The following is a 19,530-nucleotide window of genomic DNA, read 5'->3' as shown; positions in this document are numbered from 1 at the left end:
CCCCGCAGGCCCTCTGTTGTGTGAAGGCAAGTCTTTTTTTTTTTTACATCTTTATTGGGGTATAATTGCTTTACAACGGTGCGTTAGTTTCTGCTTTATAACAAGGTGAATCAGTTATACATATACATATGTTCCCATATCTCTTCCCTCTTGCGTCTCCCTCCCTCCCACCCTCCCTATCCCACCCCTCTAGGTGGTCACAAAGCACTGAGCTGCTTTGACATTCTCATTTCAGTCTGTCGATTTTGAAAGACAGCCTCAGCCTCCCTACTGCTTCTCTGCTCTGGAGAGCATGCTGGGGAGTCTGGGAGCAGGGCAGCTGGGGGGACATCGTGGTTGAGCAGGGAGGCCGGGTCCCAGGCCCGCTCCAGTGCATGCTGGTGAGCAGTGCACGTCTGCCAGCGTGGGTGCCTCCTTTGATCTCTTTGGAGGTGTGGTGGTGGGGGGGGCTTGTTCCAGTCCGAGTCTCACTGTTTCTCGATGGTGGGCAGGTCACTTTCTGGGCCCCTTTTCCCCTGGGTGGACCTGGACCTGTCATTACAGAGTTAATGAGGCTCATCTCTTGGACCTCCTAGGAGTCTCTGGCTGGTCTTTTTGGATCTCGTTAGGGAAGATGATAAGCTTTCTCCCCTAAAGGACATTTTAGGAAACTTTCACCCATTTTGTTTAGAGAAACTTCCAGAGACGAGTTGGGGGACTGGAAGAGTGAGACTCGTTCTCAGAACCAGCTGCATGATTTGTGGGGCCCCCTTGTTCAAACGTTATGAGGAAATTGGAGACAGAGACAGCGTTAAGCAGAATGTGGCCCCCGAGCCTGGCACAGTGTGGCTGCAGGGTCCCTGCCCTCGCAGCTGGCCCTTCCTCTTGATTTTCTTCCTCTCTGATCTTCAGAAACCTCTGAGGCTTCCTTGTATGAAAAGAACGCCCTGCATCTGCTGCAGAGGGCTTCCACCATATCCAGCGGTTCTCATGACCGTGTGATGCTGCAAGTGTTGTGTTCCCAACTTACAGATGAGAACATTACGACTGAGAGATTGTAAAGTCCTGCCCTAGGTCACGTAGCTAGTAAGGACAGAGCTCAGGCTATGTCCATGGTTTGTGACTCAAAGCCCAGGGCTCCTCATAACAGTGAGAAGGAAGCACCTGTTCATCTGGGCTGAGGATAAATCCAGTGGATGATGCAAGATTTCTGGGGATATAACAGAAACTTCAGCCAAAATGCATGCTATTTGTTGCAGACCCACGGGTACGGACATGTAATTGATATTCTGTGGCTTCTAATATCTTTTCAGCAACAGGCTCATCAGCGAGGACCTGCCTGGAGGTTTGAAGAATCGCATGTCTCTAACCTAGGATCCCAGTCTCTATAAACGAATCTTATCATTGGGGGAGTTATCACAGCAAGGGGCACAGAATATTAGAGAAGAAGAAACCCTTGAGGGCAGTTCCTGAGACGACCGTTTTCCACGCTGTCTTGGAATAATTTATCAGTCTTTCCATCTGTGTGTTGCTAGCATCTCTGTCGTCCGAGTTAGCCTCCACGCCGAGGTGATGGCTGTACACGTCCTGAGCATAATTTGTGCCAGGACTTGGTGGTGGAGCCGGGCTTCTCGCCCGGGTCGACAGCTGCCCCGGAGGAGGCTTGGTGGCCTGGCCAGGCCGGAGCTGTCAGATGGCCTTGGGCTGCCGCCGGGCCTCCCTGGGCTGCAGTTGTGCCGTCTACAGAGACCGGGCGCCAGAAGCTCACTAGGGGGATTCTTCTGAGGGTCAAGTGAGATAATGTTCTTGAAGTATCCAGCAGCCTTTCTCACAAGGCTCTGAGCAGCGCTGTGTGCACTGTCCAAGGTGCTGGGGATGCCGTGAGAAATCAGGAGTGTCACCTGCCAGATGGGTCCAGCCAGTGTGGTGGAAAGAGAGGAGCTTGTCAACAAAAGCCACCGAAAGATGTTGTTTGTCCACGGCTAAGAACACACGTGGGGGCCGTGCAATACAGTGTGCAGAGGGCCTGATACAGAGGGTGTTTCATAGCCTTCAGTGCTGTTCCTTCCTGTGGTTTCTGGGACAAAATATCATGGAATGGGCCCCACCGTGTACTTTTTTTTTTGTTTTTTGTTTTGCGGTACGCGGGCCTCTCACTGCTGTGGCCTCTCCCGTTGCGGAGCACAGGCTCCGGACGCACAGGCTCAGCGGCCATGGCTCACGGGCCCAGCCGCTCCGCGGCATGTGGGATCTTCCCGGACCGGCGCACGAACCTGTGTCCCCTGCATCAGCAGGCGGACTCTCAACCACTGCACCCCCAGGGAAGCCCCCACCGTGTGCTTTGACACACTAAGGCTTAGGAAGGAGATGATCTCCTCTCAGACAAATAACTATTCCTGTAATCAGGGATTTATCTTAGGTTTACCTTTAGTGACTAGGACTGTGCAAGTATAAACGATTCCTTTCAGAACCCCAGGAAAATGAATTTTGAAATGCTGGTTATTTGACCGTGGGAGAGAAGACAAACAGTTCCTTCGTTATCAGGCATAGCAAGCTGTTAAAACAAATGACATTTTCATCGGCAGTGAGGAAGGGCTGGGGTGCTGGCCGCTGAGGCAGTGATGGGCTCAGTGATGCTGCTGAGGATGGGGGTGGGAGCACCGTGTCTCAGCAGAAGGACTTCTGTGACCCCTCCCTCCCGCGGAGGTTCCCAGCCTGAGGCTGGGTGAAGAGAGGTGGGTTTCTGGAGCCAACGGGGGGAGAGCAGCAGCCTGGGAGCAGCAGAGGCTTTGGGGCCAGGCACACGGGAGTTGGACTCGGCTGCCTCATTCATTAGGGCCATCGATGGTGGATGGTTCAGTGTTCCTTGTTGGCGAACGAGGGTGAAATGTGCTCTGCTGACTGCTTCACTGTACTGTCGAGAGGCTCAAATGGGCGCCTGCTTGTGCAAAGCATCTTGAAAACTAACTCACCTGGTGGGCTCCTTCTTCATTGCATGCAATTTCAGGATGCCATAGGTTTGGTGCAACCTGTCTTAGTCTCTGTGCAGGGGACCTGGTGTGAAGTGTCTGGGAAAAATGGTGTCTTTATGAAAGCCTGTGAAAGCTGAATAATTCGAATCAGTAAATCTTAGTGTCTACTGTAGAAAAAACCCTTTAACCACCACTGTCCAGTCTAGATACTTCTCTGAGTTCAAAGACCTGGGCTTGAATCCCTGCTGCCCCACTTACTGGCTGTCTGATTCCCAGCACATTTATTAACCTCTTTGGACCTTGAGTACCTGCCTTGTAACAGTGGGATTGTAATATCTACCTCACCAGGTCATTATGAGGAGTAAGAGACAGCCTTCCAAGGGCTGGACAGTACCTCCTGCCCAACACGTGTTACTTGGTTCTGAAGCCCCTTCCAGTTTGCCTAATGAAGAATCTTAAGGGGAGGAGAGGGCAGTGCAGTGGGGATGGGGACCGTATTACTTTTCTTTTGTGTGTAACAGGTGACCACCAATTTAGTGGCTTAAAGAACACAAGTTTATTTTCTCACTGTTACTGTCACGAGTCCAGCATGTGTTAGCTAGGTCCTCTGCTAGGACTTGCAGGCTGAAATCCAGGTGTCAGGTGGGGCTGTGTTCTCATCTGGAGGCTCGACTGGGAAGGATCTGTTTCCAGGCTCCCTCAGGTTCTTCATCCATTCCTTGTGGTTGTAGGACTGACGTCTCTGTTCTCTTGCTGGCTGTCAGCCGGACCACTTTCAGCTCATAGCAGCCGTTCTTGGGTCCTGGCCACATGGCCTCCTCCGTACATCCTCTCATGCTTTGAATCTTTTCACTCAGGATGGGTATGTTCCCTTCCAAGTGCTCACCTGAGTAGGCCAGGCTCTCCTAGGATAATCTCCCATTGATTAAGTCAGAGCCTACTGCTTAGGGGCCTTCATCACATATGGAAGCCCCCTTCCCCTTGTTATACAACATAGCCTATCGTCATCTCCACACCCAGGGGTAGAGGATGACACAGCATGTGGACCAGGGGCCGGGAGTCTTGGGGGTCATCTCAGAATTCTGCCTCCCATAGGTGTTGGACTGCAGCTGATCTGGGAGTGGACAGGGAGGAGAAGCCACCGTCTTCTCTCACAAACTTAGGGAGGGGAAAGAGAAACCACGCTATGTGCCACTTAAAATTGACTACAGTGCCATCTTCCTAAGTACCAGCCTCTGGGCCCGCAAAGGTCCGTGTGACGTATGGCTCTACACCAAGAATAGTGCTGTCTGGATTGATTCCAGTTTCGTGCAGCTGCGTTTGGCACTGAGGGAGGGAGGCATCAGTCACAAGGCATCCAAGTGGCAGGGATGATGTGCTTTGCATTGGAGAAAGGTAGCGGTAAGATAGCTTTAAACTGTGTATCTCAGGATGATCGCAATGCCCACTGCTTCACTGGAAAAAAAATTGCCAGACAGTAATCTGAAACCATGTGAAACGTGCAGAAACACCAGCTAAAACGTGGACTCTTCTGTGTGTGTGTATTTCTAGATTTCCAGTGGGTTCAAGGAGATGTGTGTGAAGTTCAGCTGATGGTATATAACCCAATGCCATTTGAACTCCGAGTTGAAAACATGGTATGTATCATGAATCATTTGACCCTTTTGGGCTAAACATCAACTTACCATTAAAATAAAATTTTAACTTAATATTTCAGGCATACTGCCTACAATCTATGTCTGGTTTTTTTTTTTTTTTGCGGTACGCGGGCCTCTCACTGTTGTGGTCTCTCCCGTTGCGGAGCACAGGCTCTGGATGCGCAGGCTCAGCGGCCATGGCTAACAGGCCCAGCCGCACCGTAGCATGTGGGATCCTCCCGGACCGGAGCACGAACCCGTGACCCCTACATCGGCAGGCGGACTCTCAACCACTGCGCCACCAGGGAAACCCTATGTCTGTTTTTAATATTTGTTTTGCCAAAGATTATAATCTTCTTGTGAGTGAAGACTACATCTTGACATTCCCATGTCTTTAGTGCTTGGTACGCAGTGAGATGTGTGAGTCAACGAACAAAGGCATCTCTCGGATTTGAACACACACAGAGCTTAGTTGATTGCATATAAGATTTGAAATAATTATATTGAAATTTACATGAGATTAGCAAGGTTACAAACCCTGTATTGAGCCCACCACTCAATATCACTGTTACTGCACTGCTACAAGGTGATAAGATGATCAAGGCCTAAGGGAAGAGCGAGCTCTTTATTCGGAAGAGAATAAACGGCTACACTGCTAATACGAAGTTTCCCTTGGGTTTGAAATCTGATGTTCTCTTTCTGTGTTTGTGTGCGGCGTTAGAGGCTCACTTTTTGCACTGCTGTCCATTGGAACTGCTCCCCTAATTCTGCAGTGAGCGGGAAGGAGATTCATATGGCTCACCAAGCTAGACCTAGTGTTTCCAGAGCGGAGCCCTCCGCCATCGGGTGGATTCCAGTCCTCAAGTCTTCTCTATGTTTACTATTGTATAGAACCACTTTGTAAATTTTCGGCATTGTGTGAAGGATGGTGCTGAGCTGGGCGATGCCTTCCTTTGGGGTTTTATGACTCGTTTTCAGGGTGGGCGGTGGGCTGTCGGTACAGGTGTCCTGCTGAGGGCCTGTGCCACGCGTCAGGCCTGGCCCCTGCCGTGACCTTGGTCAGAGCCGTGGTGGGGTGCATGAGGGGCTGCAGGAGCCGCGTGGAGAGTTAGGGGAGGCCCCACTGAGGACACAGGGTGAGTGGGAGCTCTGAGGCAGACTGGGAGTTATTGAAGATGATGTTTAGGCCTCCGGCATGAGACATGGTTTTTCCCAAATCTGTTGGAGCTCTTAGAAATTCAGCTGAATATTAAGCTTACCACCCTGAGGTCACTCCAAGAATGACCTGTAGGGATGAGTGTTCCCTCCTCTCCGGTTGCACAAGAATGTGCCAACCTTAGGGTTTAGCTCTTGGTCAGGCCCTTTAGTGACTTTCTGTCTCTTGGCCTAAACCAGGAATAATAAATAGTTGTTTAGAGAATTTCCCCCAAAGTGGTTAAAGTATAATTTGCCTGCTATTCTTTCTTATACATATTTTTAGTCTTAAAAAGAAGCTTTCATTTACATCTGGCTGAAAAGTAATATGTGCTTTTTATAAAAAATGAGGAGGAACAAAGAATAAAATAAGTTACCACTAGGAGATAGCCCACAACTCATGTTCAGAATTTAAAAATTAAATGATGGAATATTTCAAGCGTATGAAATGTTACAGGGAATAATAAGCCCTCGTATATCCACCATTCACATTTAGCAAATGCTCACAGTTGGCCGTATTTGCTTTAGCTATTTTAAAAAGAAATCAAATGCCAATATATTTTGCCTGGAGACAATAGCCATCTAATTGGTTTCTCTGCTTCCATTCTTGGCCACTACATCTGTTTCACACATGGTTAGATCATTTCATGCTTTTGCTCAGACTCTGGGCGCAGGTGTGCTCATTGTTATTGGAGAGCCTTTGCTTCTGGGTACTTTCTGTAGACAGGGTTAGGAAAAGTCTGCATGCATGCACACATAGACACGTGCTTACACACGTACCTACATGCATACATCTGCACGTGTGTGTACATACATATACATGTGCCCTTAGACATGCATATACACAATACAAATACAGACTTCACACATTCTGACTTCACAGCCATCCCTCCAATTCTAGTCCGTCTCCGTAGGGTCCTTCTCGCCTTCCTCCATTCTACATCCGCGTCCTTCCCTCCAGTGTGAGAACCTGGGCTCACAGCAACATTAGCACGCTTCTCATCTGCTTGCTCCTGGGATAGACCTAAAAGAGTTTCAGGATTGCTTCGACCATAGCACTGCGGAAAACAACCCCCCTGGGAAGAATCCAGGATCCCTCCTACATTTAGGTCTTCTTTAATGTATCTTAGCCATCTTCTGTAGATTTCAGCGCGGGAATCTCACAGACCACTCATTAGACTTATTCCAAGATAGGGGATGTTTTTGGTCTCTTGTTAACGGTATTTGTAATATTATATTTTCTAATATGTTTTGTTTAGTGCTAGATTATAGAAGTACTTTTGCTTTTTTAATACTGACTGTTACTTGGCTAAGTGCCCTTGTTCAGTTTTCCTCGTAGGTTCCACAGTTTTTGTGTGTGTGAATAATTGTTTTCATGCCGTTTCTTTCTTCTCTTGGCTGTTGTGCTGGATGGGGCCTCTGTTACAGTGTTGAGGAGAAGGTCCTGAGTGCGGAGAGGTCCTGCAATCACGGGGAAGCTCCTGGAGGCCAGGGAGCCTGTCTTGTTTGCCGTCAAGCATAGGGCCGGGTGCTTAGTGAGATGAACTGATAATTCACAGATGCACTGGTGGAAGGATATTAACTGATGATCTATTTCCACACTTCATGTTTTTCATTTTGTTTCTAAATAAAATATTTTATGTTTTCTTTTCATTTACATTCCAACTTGGTAAAACAAGAAAGCAGAACAAATATTAAAAATACATCAAGCGGGGCTAATATTAAAGATGGAATTGTTGTTCAAGCACCCACAGTGCTGTCCACTTTGAGATTGTTTTGTGTTCATCGCACTTTGAGGACATCTCTACAATTCCCTGTGGACTTTTATAAGAGCCGCTAATGAGGCTTTTCCTTCTGAGAGTCCCGGGGGTCTCCTGTGGGCGAGGCACGATGCTTGGGGGCCGATCGGGACCGACCAAGAGCGGTGGCTTTGGGATTGGGTTAGGGCCGTGCTCATTGCCGTCCTCTGTCACCTGCTCCAGGGGCTGCTCACAAGTGGAGTGGAGTTTGAATCTCTCCCCGCGGCGCTCTCCCTCCCGGCTGAGTCTGGTCTTTACCCAGTGACGCTTGTTGGGGTCCCGCAGACGACGGGGACGATTGCTGTGAATGGTAAGCAGGTTCGGGGGCTGCTGGCTCCTGTGCCGCCCGGCATTCCGGTCTTCGCCCGTTAACAGGTCACGGATGGATGGCGGTGCTTTGGGACACGCCACGAACCATGTAGAGCGTGCGGGATGTGGAGGGCACCCCCCGCACTCCTGTCTGTCTTCCCCGGAGCCCGCAAACACGCTCCAAAGTTCTCCCACTGCGGTTAAAACCCCCTGCCCCCCCGCACCCCGAGCCCACGATTTCCTCTCTCTGTGGCTTCATCTGCTGTCTCTCCTTCCGAGCAGACCTCTTCAGAGAGCTGTCTGGACACGCTGAATCCACGCTTCCACCTCTGTGCTGGTTCTCTAACCCACCGCATCGTGCACATCCAGCCGTCACCTCACAAAAACTGCTGTCACCGAGGCCACTGGCAGTATTTTTCTGGCTAAATCCGGTGCCTACATTTCAGATTTTGTCCAACTCCGCTGCCCAGCAGCCTTGGGCACCGCTGCCCACCTCCTTCCCGGGTGCGCTCACCTGGTCACCCTCGTGTCTCTGCTGCCTCTCCTGCCTGTCATTCTGGGGCAGTGTCTTCTGCAGGCACTTCTTCTTCAGCCCGACCCTTCAATCTGCACCCAACTCTGTCCTTCCCTCCCTCCCTCCTGCTTCCCCTTGCCTCTCCTCCCTTCCCCACCCCCTCCCGCCCTTCCTCTCTCCTCCCCTCCTTTCTCCACCTGCTGTCTCTCGGCAGTCCCATCAGAGTCATCTACTTTCCTGGCTTCAGGTCCCATCTCCATGCTGCTGATTCCCAGGGCCACGTCTCCTGTCCAGACCCCTTTCCTGGACCTGCACATCCAGCCGCTTCCCACCCATCTTCTTGGCTGTCTCGTGGGCACGTCACATACAGCATGTCCCAGCCGGAGCCCGTCACCTCATCCCCCAAGCTCCCCCTCCTGCCGTGGTCCTGTCCCAGTGAGGGCGTTGCCGTCTGGCCAGTTGCCCTGCCCGGGCACTGGGAGTCATCCTTCCCCGCTCCTGTCTCCTCCTCACTGCCCCCTACAACACTGACCGTGTCATCCGCACCCTCCACCTCCACAGCCGCTCTGGCCTGGCAGAACAGGACCCTCTTCTAGAGTTTGTCACAGAAGCATCAGGACTGGTGTTTCTGCCCTCACTCTTTCCATATTGCAGCCACGTGACCTTTCCACAGGGCAGGTCTGGTCATGTCATCTCTGGACTGGAAGTCTTAGCGCCTTCACCATGCGCTTTCCATCAGGGCTCCCCGCCTTACCAGGGCTGTGGAGCCCTGTGTGATTGGGCCCTGCTCATCTCTGCCGGCTCATACGACTCCTGTCCCGGAAACACGCCATGCTTTCCTTCTGTTGGTGTGCCTCCAGACTTGTGACCCTGGTGCTTCTCCAGTGCCTAGCGCAGCCTTCCTTTCCCCCTGGAGATCGTCCTCAGCTCCCCTCCGCTGGCTCGGGCCCTCTCCAGTGCCTAGCCCAGCCTTCCTTTCCCCCTGGAGATCGTCCTCAGCTCCCCTCTGCTGGCTCGGGCCCCTCCTTCACGTCACTGATCGCGGTGGCTTGTTGGCCTTTTCCTTGCCAGCCTGGCTGTATCCTCACACCTGGCACGTAGTAGCTCTTAGCTATTTGGTGGCTGAAAGAACAAACATTCACTGGGAAAGGTGCTCGCTCTCTCGAGCAGAGAGGCAACAGCATCCTAGGAGAGGGTGTGTTGCAGGCAGTGCTGAGATGGGCTGAGCCCTGGCTTGTGGGCAGTGGGGGAGGGGTGACCCAGAACGGGAGGTGGGCGGAGAAGGACTTCTCCTGACAAGTGACCCTGAGGTTTGAAGGCGAACTAAGGGTTATCCGAACGAGTGGGATGGAGAGTAAGGGGGATCCAGGCAGGAAGAACACCTGGTCCAGGCTCTTACCTACCTGGTGGTAAGAGAGAACAGGGTGCAGAGGGAGCTGGAGGGGGGCTCAGAATTAACTGGTCTAAGGCAGAGGGGTGTAGTGATGAGGCTGGGAAGGCAGACAGAGGGCCGACCCAGAGGGCCTCATAAGTCTTGCTGAGGGCAGTGTGGGCTGCTGCGTTATTTGAAGAGAGGAGAGATACGGTCTGACGGGCGGTTCAGAGCTGCTCCAGGCTGCTGCGTTGGAGAACGGGCTGCAGGCGGGCAGGACTGGGGAAAGGAGACCAACTAGGAAGCTCCAGCCATAGCCCAGGGAGAAGATGTCAGACATCGGACCCCAGCTGTGGCTGGGAATAGAGCAGAGGAGACAGACGAGAGAGGAAGTAGCCAGGACCAAAAGGCTTGATTCAGAGTGACACACGGCCGAGGACCAACACGTCCACGGATGAGTAGTGAAGCCCCGGTGACAAGAGGTCGCTGGGACAGACTAGTTGGTGTCCATTGTTTGGGGAGCCTTATGTGTGAAGTATCACTGGACATAGCACACAGGATTGTCATCAGATTTTCAGTTTATTTGCAGTCACCTTCAGCAGTGGGTGAGAAAAGGAAAATGATTGATTTTAATTAAGAAACTGCAAACAAAGGTTGCCTCGTAGACAAAGCCACATCCTATCAGGTTTCATAGAAAGAACAGTATGACAGGGCATTGTGCCAGCTGTGGGTTTCTGGGGAGGAAAAGGTTCGCAAGTTAATTTAAAGGAGTCTTAGAAGGAACACACTTTAAAAAAAGGAAATGCGGGTGCTGTGAATTGGAGTTATTTTAAGTTGAGGGGCCAGTTGGAACTGGCGGAAGGTAAGGGGGAGCATTGATGAGGCTGTATCAGGTGCCAGCTTGCTTCTTGTTGAGTATGTAGCCACTTAATATGAATGCAGAAAAATTGTCACCCTAGGCATTTAGCCATTGAGTATTATTTGATTTTGTTACACAGTGAATGTTGTTTATAATAATTATCTCAGAATTTCAAAAGCCGTTTTAAAGCTTTGCTTAAACAGTTTCAAGTGCTTATCTAACCCATGGAGGGTTTTTTTTCCATGGAAATTTTGCTAATCTTACAGTGTAGTACTTGTACACATCGAGCAGATTTGCCATATCACGTAACAGCTATAAAAACAGTAACTGACTCTTGAACTTTCATCTCTCAACAGAAGATTTTGAATCATTTTTTTCAAATACTTATTAAGTTACATTATGTCCTGGAAAGGAATACAAACTATCATTTTCATTTTAGAGATGGATAAATTTGAAAAGCAACTTGGTAAAGGGATGAGACACTAATTATTAAGCTCTGTGAGATCTATAGTTTATACACTGTTGCTTGGACGCAGCCAGCCTTGTGAAGTGGGCACGCAGGTGCTGCTTGCACCCTGGTCAAGGAAACTGAGGGTCTTGGGGTTGAGCGTGGGAGCTGTGGGCGAGCCTGGCAGGCGACGGGGCCTAAATCTCAACTCAGGTCGGAAAGGGACCCTGCGTTCCTGTCACCCCGGGGCTGCCTTGAGGCGTGGGTGTCTCATGAAGCCTTTTCAGGTGGTGAAGCTTTGCGTTTTGTCCCTAGGTTACCACACCACGGTCTTTGGTGTCTTTAGCGACTGTTTGCTGGACAATCTCCCGGGAATAAAGACCAGCGGCTCCACGGTGGAAGTCATCCCTGCTCTGCCCAGACTGCAGATCAGCACGTCTCTGCCCAGGTAGAGCACGCGCAGCACTGGGTCTGCTTGCTGACAAGAGGGGCACCTAGGAGTGCTGTTCGGTACACCTTCTGCAGGGGCCCCAAGAGTCTGAGTTAACCTGTGATCGTTACGACCAGAATAGAGGCGAAGGGTTTCTTCGAGTTAACCAGTAGGCAGTGTGCTCTGCTTGCAGCAAACTGGAATATAGTTGAAGTGTTTCTTACCAAGATCAGAACAAAATGTGAAATTAGGCTTTGGAATTGTAATTTTGGTGAGAAACAGTTGAGGTTTTAGAGAACTTAAGAAAAAGTCTTATCTTCTAAAAAATAGTTTTTTTTTTTTTTTCCCTTTAGCATTATAGGAAAGCATGAAGAAGAAAGGGAGACCTCAGAGTGAATTACTATTAATGCTTTCTGGTGTTTCCTTCCACTGTTTATCCATTAAAAAAATGTTTGAATAGTTGAGATCATACTACATTTTATATACTATCATAGATTACTTCTTGCATAAATGTATAACATTAGCTAAACATTTCTATTTTAATTGCTTAAAAAATTACATCATAAAGGTATCTCAGAATCTCATCACCATTCATTTCCTTGCTTTTGGAATTTGGGATTGTCTCAATTTTTGCTCATATGAATAATGCTTTAATGTTTATCCTTTGGGCTGTTTTTATAAAATATATCTTGGTATTTTCTGAAATGTTTCAAAAGCTCAGTCACTTACTTGATGGGCCCCTTCTCAGTGCCAGCCTCGTCTCATCCCAGCTCAGGGCTCTGATGGGTGGGACGCTGTGCTTTGGGACACTCAGCGCCTGTGTCCGGGCCAGGCCTGTGGCCAGGCTGCATGGTTCTCTGCTTTCTCCCTCCTTCTTTTCCCACCGTACCAGAGGGGCTGGCATCCTCTTTGCTTGAGAGGCAGAGTAATTTGTGCAGGCTGTGTTTTAGTTTTCCTAAACACCTTCTCTGCAAATTCAAATTGACTACAAACAGCTTTCACTTGAGAAGGAGAGAAGGACTGCCTGCTAAAATGTGGAAAGAAGTCATTTATAGTGAGGACGGGAGTCACTTTTCCTTCCTTGACAGAGAAAGTTTATTTCTTGACTCATGAACAACTTTACAGGTGTAAAATGCAAAGGAATTCACGTTGATTCTTTATGCTGTTATTTTCAGAAAATGTGGTTTGGATGCGCTTTTTAACCCCACCTCCCGCACACGCACCTGCCTCGTTGTTGGCTGGCTTTCGTCCCCACTGTGCCTCTAGAGCCTTTTCCCTGTGGTCACCGGTCCCTCCTTGCCCGGAAGTGGGTTTGCTGCCTGTGGGTTGGGAAGGAGACACCAGGGTAATGAGCGTTGTGGATTGAGTGACAGTCAGTAGGACTCAGGCTGGAGCTTCAGACCAGGGCTGTAGTGCCGGAGCCTCAAGGGAGTGTCAGGCGAGGCTCGGGGCCTCTGGTCCAGGGCCCCAGCTGACCAGTGCTGAGGACCCGCCAGCTGCCCTGGGTCCCGTCAGGAGTTGCCAGCGTTGCTCGTCGATTTTACCCGTGATGTGGAGGCTGTTGTATGTACTTTTCATTTTTCTTCATTTTCCTCCACTTCCCATGTTATCATTTGGAATGGTTCATTTAAGTTTTCTTCTTAAATCAGTGGATTTCCCCAGGCCATTTCTGAGCATGAGATTTAAAAAAATTTTCAAAGAGTGCAGCATGCTCACGGATCATTTGAATTAGTTCATTGTTTCACTTTTGTCCTCACCATAGTCCAATCATGAAGATTTTTTTTTGCTTCACACACGCTTGAGAAAGTAAGGCCCAGTGAGAGCGATCACGTGGATGACAGGTCCGTGACCCAGGGCGCGTCTGCATGTAGACAGCGCTTATCATGTGGCAATTTGCCCTTGAGTTCTGGACGCTGGGTGCTGATTCCATGTTAAAGCCAAGGCTCCCTAGTCCCTGTTTCTGAAATGTTTTAAGTGTGGTGATGTGAATAATTCTAAAATGCCATTGGTTTCCTTTGTTTTTTTCTGTGTTTCTAAAATCTATTATGATTATTACTATTATTTTAGGTCTGCACATTCACTGCAGCCTTCCTCTGGTGATGAAATATCCACTAACGTGTCAGTCCAGCTTTACAACGGAGAAACTCAGCACCTTGTTGTGAAGCTGGAAAATATTGGGATGGAGCCACTGGAGAAACTGGAAGTCACCTCAAAACTTCTCACCACCAAAGGTAGGGAATTTAAGTAGGTTTGACCCCAGAAATGTTTATCTTTTTTATTTGCAGAAGAGACACATTAGATAACCAGCGTTCAGAAAGCCTAAAAATTTCTTCCAGTTTTTTTTTTTTTTGGTACGCGGGCCTCTCACCGTTGTGGCCTCTCCCGTTGCGGAGCACAGGCTCCGGACGCGCAGGCTCAGCGGCCATGGCTCACGGGCCCAGCCGCTCCGCGGCATGTGGGATCTTCCCGGACCGGGGCACGAACCCACGTCCCCTGCATCGGCAGGCGGACTCTCAACCACTGTGCCACCAGGGAGGCCCTCTTGCACTTTTAATTTGACACCACTGTGAAATTTTTGTCCTAATCATGCGTGAAGAACACGCAAAGGAAGATAATGGAGCACGGGATGCACCTTCGTATCCCCTGTGCTCTTAACGATGATCAGATCTCGGGAAGCGTATCCTGGAATGAATGAATGAAGAGAAGCATTTGCAGGTTCAGAAGCATTACCATCTAGGATCCATCCATCCAGCCCAGTGTTTTCTGTGGGTTCAACACTTAGAGCCTGTGCACTCCCTCTTAAAGACAGATTCTGTTTCCTAGAGCTAAGGCACACGTAGCTTGGGTGCCATAAGACCTGTGTTAAACTTTGGCTTCACTGTTTACTTGCTCTTTGTCCTTCACATGCCTCAGCTTCCTCCTGGGTAAGCAGGGGAGGTGGTCCTTACCATGAAAAGTTGTTCTAAGAATTAAGTGAGGCAGCATGCGGCAGAGGACCTGGTCTGCTCGTGGTTAGTGAATGGTACTGATCAAAGAGGGGATATATTGTGTGTGTGGGGGGGGGGAGGGCATCGAGAGTGGTAAGTGGAGGTAGAATCAGGTCATTTAATAAAGGTAGAGAAATTATACTGTCTGGGGAGAGCAAGCTGGTGGGATTTCGGGGTGTTTACATGCCTTTGACGTAGGAGCGAGGGGAGGCCGGCATCCAGTGGGAGCTTGGGCGCCCTGGGCGCTGCTGAGGATGCTGCTGGCCCGGGGCTCCTGGCACTGGTGGGCCGAGGCCGCCATCTCCGTGAGGGTCTCCAGGAAAGGATGCTGGGCCATGGGGCCACAGGCATTCGGCTTCAGAACTACTTTTCCAAAGTCCATTTACACAGTCATCGTGTGAGAGTGACGGCTGCCCCAAGTCCCCTCTGCCCTGTGGCATCGTAGTCATTTTACCCACGGTAGGGAGGTGGGGTGTAATGCTCTAACACCAGGGTTTAATTTGTATTTCCCTGATGACCAGCGAAGTTGAACACCTTTCACGTGGTTTTGGATACTCAGGTCCTTTGTCGTACCAGCGCTTTGTCCTTTTTTTCCCGGTGGGTGTTCTGCCTTCTCTCTGTCTCTGTTTCTCTCTGTCTCTGTGTGTCTGTCTCTCTCGCTGTCTCTGTCTGCCCCTCTCTCCTGACTTGCAGGGTGTCTTTGATCCTGAGTGTAAGTTCTTTGCTGGAACTGTGTGCTGTGAATATCCCCTCCTACTCTACCCGCTGCCTTTGCGCTCTCTCAGCCAAGTCCTTGGATAAGCAGAAGTTCTTCATTTTAGTATGGTTCACCTAATCATTCTTTTCTTTTATGGTCATTGCGTTTTGTGTCTCTGAGTCTTTCGGGAATTTTGATGATCCTACCTTAATCGCATCCTTTCTTCCCTTTCTCTCCTATTTTCAGGAGCAAACGCATATGGATTAGGTAGAAAATGCCTCCCTGACATGAAATACCTTCATCTGGTATTCTGAAGTTGATTAAGTGGTTAAAGGGGTTGGTTGATGTTTGAACAAGCGAGCATTGAATGGCAGAAAATTGCAGAGTATATAATGGTAAAAATTTCCACATCTCCTGTGATTTACCTTGCCTTCACAGCTTAGCAACTGGAAAATATCTCTTCCTTTTCTCAAATAAACCCAAATGGTAACCACGTGTCCATTATTCATTACAAACTTGCTTCTTCTTTCCGAAGCACAGCTCCTCAGGGTTCTCCTTTGGAAACCCCTGCTGTCCCTGCGCCCCAGACCCCGTATCCCTGGCCTCTGCCCCAAGCTTCAGCCTCAGCCTCAGCCACCTCTCCCCTTAAACTCTCGTCACGTTGACCGTTAGGAGCTAGTTTCAGTTTCCTGGACGTTCGTGCTGTCTCTCTAAACTTGAGGATAAACCATCTCCTCTCACTAGGAGCCGACTTGCTAACTTCTATTCCTGCCTTTGCCTCCTCTTCTGCAGTTAACGTATCCTGGGGTTTCTGCTTCGTGGTCACTCTGGGAAGCCTTCCTAGACTGGGTGACTGGGGCCCCCCTTTGTCGTCTCAGAGGCCCGGGTGACTTCTGAGGAGCCCCTTTCATTCTGAGTTGTCATTGCTTGTGGTCTGGTCTCCCTCCAGCCAGGTGCGAGTCTCTCAAAGGCAGCGAGTGCGTTCCCCTGCCTTTGGTGTTCTTACGCTTTTGAACTCTTGTGGAACTTATTCTTTGTATCAGCCATTCCCTCCCTCTCAAACCTTTCATTATAAAAATATTCAAACATACAGAAGAGCGGAGAGAATTTTACAGCGAACACTGCAAACCCACCGTCTAGGTTCTATAATGTTTGGCTATCCAGCCTCCTATCCATCCATTGATCCATCTTGTTTTTTTTGCGTCGTTCAAAATAAGTTGTAGATTTATGTGCATTTTACCCATTAATACTTTAGCATGCATATCATTAATTAGACTTCAAGTTTGTTTACTTTTCTTTGGTAAAATGTATATGGGGTGAAATACACAAACCTTAAGTTACCATTTGATAAGTTTTGACAAGTACGTGTGTCTCACCCAAACTCTTATCAAGATATATCACAGACCATTCTCATCACCTCAGAAAATCCTCTCATGGCCCTTTCCAGCCAATCCCTGCCCAGGCTGAGAGGTGGCCACTCTCCGTATTTACCTGGTCAGCCCTCGCTCATCGTTTACTGGCAGCGATGTGGGAGGTTGGAAACGCTCATGGGAACCAGGCAGAATCCCTGGAGAAGCCTCCGGGGCTGGGTCCTTCCAACACTGTCAGCAGTCACCTTCTCGCCCAGCTCTCAGTTTAGCCTCTTCGAGGGCAGGGGGTCAAGTATTATTACCCTCACTCTATGGATAGGGAAGGTGAAGGCCGAAGAGGTTAAATGACGTATCTGGGATCACAGCTAGTTCCATCATGTGTAGTACGGGCTGGCCATTCAAAACAACACGTTTGCAAGTGAAAAATTAAAGCTGTTATTCTTTTTTAATTCTCATCCCGAGCTGCCATACATTTACATGTGGAATTAAAGTAATGAAAATAAACCATCTGCTTCCAAAATATACAAAGGGAATAATTCCTGTCACTTATATTCTACAGTACCAAAAAGCTGTCAGTATCAATAAATGATGTACTATGAATGTGAAGACGGGAAAATGTCTTAAACCGGGAACACGAGTGAGCTCCTTGTGAAGCTCTTCCACAGGGAATTAAACGCTCCCTCCTCCAGGGTCCGTGTTATTTTCTTTGTAGCGCTGTTGGGGTTATTTTATGTCTCAGCAGTAATAATAACTTTTACTTTCTAGCACTCACCACGTGCCAGCTGAGTGGTATTTCAGGTAGTTTTTTCTCATTAGGTAAAAACGACACCTGTAAGAGGCCTTTCTGGGGGTAGGGGTGGTCTGTTTACCTCACTGCTGCAGCACCGGGGCCCGGGAACTAAGAACAGTGCTTGTCACAGAGGAGGTGCTGAGTGAACCCGGCACGAGTTCCCACCACACAGGTTGTTGCGCGGCTGCCGCGTTAATGCAGGACACAGGAGCACTGAGGACGACCCTGAGCGTGAAGTGCCCACGTCTTGCCTGCTCCGAGGGTGCTGACTGCTCTCGGTGTGTTCTGCCTGCAGGTGGTCTGCGTGCGCGGGGCCCTGGCCGCGTGGGAGGCCTGCTTGCGAGCCCCACGTCTTCTCCTCCTCTTCCTGCCGCCCGTCAGGGGCCCTCACAGGTCTCTGGTCACGCCCTCACTCCCCTCTGATTGACCCCCTTTTCTTCAGATAAAGAAAAGTTTCCTGTTGTGTGGTTTTTTTTAAAATGATGTTTGCTGTGGGTTTGTCATATATGGCCTTTGTTATGTTGGGGTAGGTTCCCTCTATGCCCACTTTTTGGAGAGTTTTTAATCATAAATTGGTGTTGAATTTTGTCAAAAGCTTTTTCTGCATCTGTTGAGATGATCATATGGTTTTTATTCTTCAGTTTGTTAATATGGTGTATCACATTGATTGGTTTGCGTATATTGAAGAATCCTTGCATCCCTGGGATAAATCCCACTTGATTATGGTGTATGATCCTTTTAATGTGTTGTTGGATTCTGTTTGCTAGTATTTTGTTGAGGATTTTTGCGTCTATATTTATCACTGATATTGGTCTGTAATTTTCTTTTTTTGTAGCACCTTTTTCTGGTTTTGGTATCAGGGTGATGGTGGCCTCATACAATGAGTTTGGGACTGTTTCTTCCTCTGCAATTTTTTGGAAGGGTTTGAGAAAGATGGGGGTTAGCTCTTCTCTAAATGTTTGATAGAATTCACCTGTGAAGCCATCTGGTCCTGGACTTTTGTTTGTTGGAAGATTTTTTTTTTTTTTGCGGTACGCGGGCGTCTCACTGCTGTGGCCTCTCCCGTTGCGGAGCACAGGCTTCAGATGCGCAGGCTCAGCGGCCATGACTCATGGGCCCAGCCGCTCCGTGGCATGTGGGGTCTTCCCAGACCGGGACACGAACCCGTATCCCCCGCATCGGCAGGTGGACTCTCAGCCACTGTGCCACCAGGGAAGCCCCTGTTGGAAGATTTTAAATCACAGTTTCAATTTCATTACTTGTGGTCCGTCTCTTCATATTTTCTGTTTCTTCCTGGTTCAGTCTTGGAAGGGTATACCTTTCTAAGAATTTGTCCATCCCTTCCAGTCTGTATGTGTCCCTAGGTCTGAAGTGGGTCTCTTGTAGACAGCATATATATGGGTCTTGTTTTTGTATCCATTCAGCAAGCCTGTGTCTTTTGGTTGGAACATGTAGTCCATTCACGTTTAAGGTAATTACTGATATGTATGTTCCTGTGACCATTTTCTTAATTGTTTTGGGTTTGTTTTCATAGGTCCTTTTCTTCTCTTGTGTTTCCCACATAGAGAAGTTCCTTTAGCATTTGTTGTAGAGCTGGTTTGGTGGTGCTGAATTCTCTTAGCTTTTGCTTGTCTGTAAAGCTTTTGCTTTCTCCGTCGAATCTGAATGAGATCTTTGCCGGGTACAGTAATCTTGGTTGTAGGTTCTTCAGTTTCATCGCTTTAAATATGTCATGCCACTCCCTTCTGGCTTGTAGAGTTTCTGCTGAGAAATCAGCTGTTAACCTTATGGGAGTTCCCTTGTATGTTATTTGTTGTTTTTCCCTTGCTGCTTTCAATAATTTTTCTTTGTCTTTAATTGTTGCCAATTTGATTACTGTGTGTCTCAGTGTGTTTCTCCTTGGGTTCATCCTGTATGGGGCTCTCTGAGTTCCTGGACTTGGGTGGCTGTTTCCTTTCCCATGTTAGGGAAATGTTCGATGATAATCTCTTCAAATATTTTCTCTGGTCCTTTCTCTCTCTCTCCTCCTTCTGGGACCCCTATAATGCGAATGTTGTTATGTTTAATGTTGTCCCAGAGGTCTCTTAAGCTGTCTTCATTCCTTTTCATTCATAGCAGTGAATTCCACCATTCTGTCTTCCAGGTCACCTATCCGTTCTTTAGCTTCAGTTAT

General features: G+C 48.8%; 1 protein-coding gene across 2 annotated transcripts in view; it reads left to right on the top strand.

Moving 5' to 3' along the window:
• TRAPPC9 (trafficking protein particle complex subunit 9) overlaps positions 1-19,530 on the top strand; it is a 509,572-nt gene that overhangs the window by 119,427 nt on the left and 370,615 nt on the right. For both annotated transcript variants that reach the window (XM_024741252.1, XM_024741251.1), the window contains 4 exons: positions 4,503-4,588; positions 7,765-7,891; positions 11,399-11,531; positions 13,581-13,744. In XM_024741252.1, the coding sequence (XP_024597020.1) occupies positions 4,503-4,588; positions 7,765-7,891; positions 11,399-11,531; positions 13,581-13,744 (510 nt within the window). The remainder of the gene's footprint in view (positions 1-4,502; positions 4,589-7,764; positions 7,892-11,398; positions 11,532-13,580; positions 13,745-19,530) is intronic.

Source organism: Neophocaena asiaeorientalis, unplaced genomic scaffold, assembly GCF_003031525.2.
Source record: "Neophocaena asiaeorientalis asiaeorientalis breed wild unplaced genomic scaffold, Neophocaena_asiaeorientalis_V1.1 scaffold177, whole genome shotgun sequence".
Taxonomy (NCBI): domain Eukaryota; kingdom Metazoa; phylum Chordata; class Mammalia; order Artiodactyla; family Phocoenidae; genus Neophocaena; species Neophocaena asiaeorientalis.
This window is presented reverse-complemented; position numbering and strand designations above follow the sequence as displayed.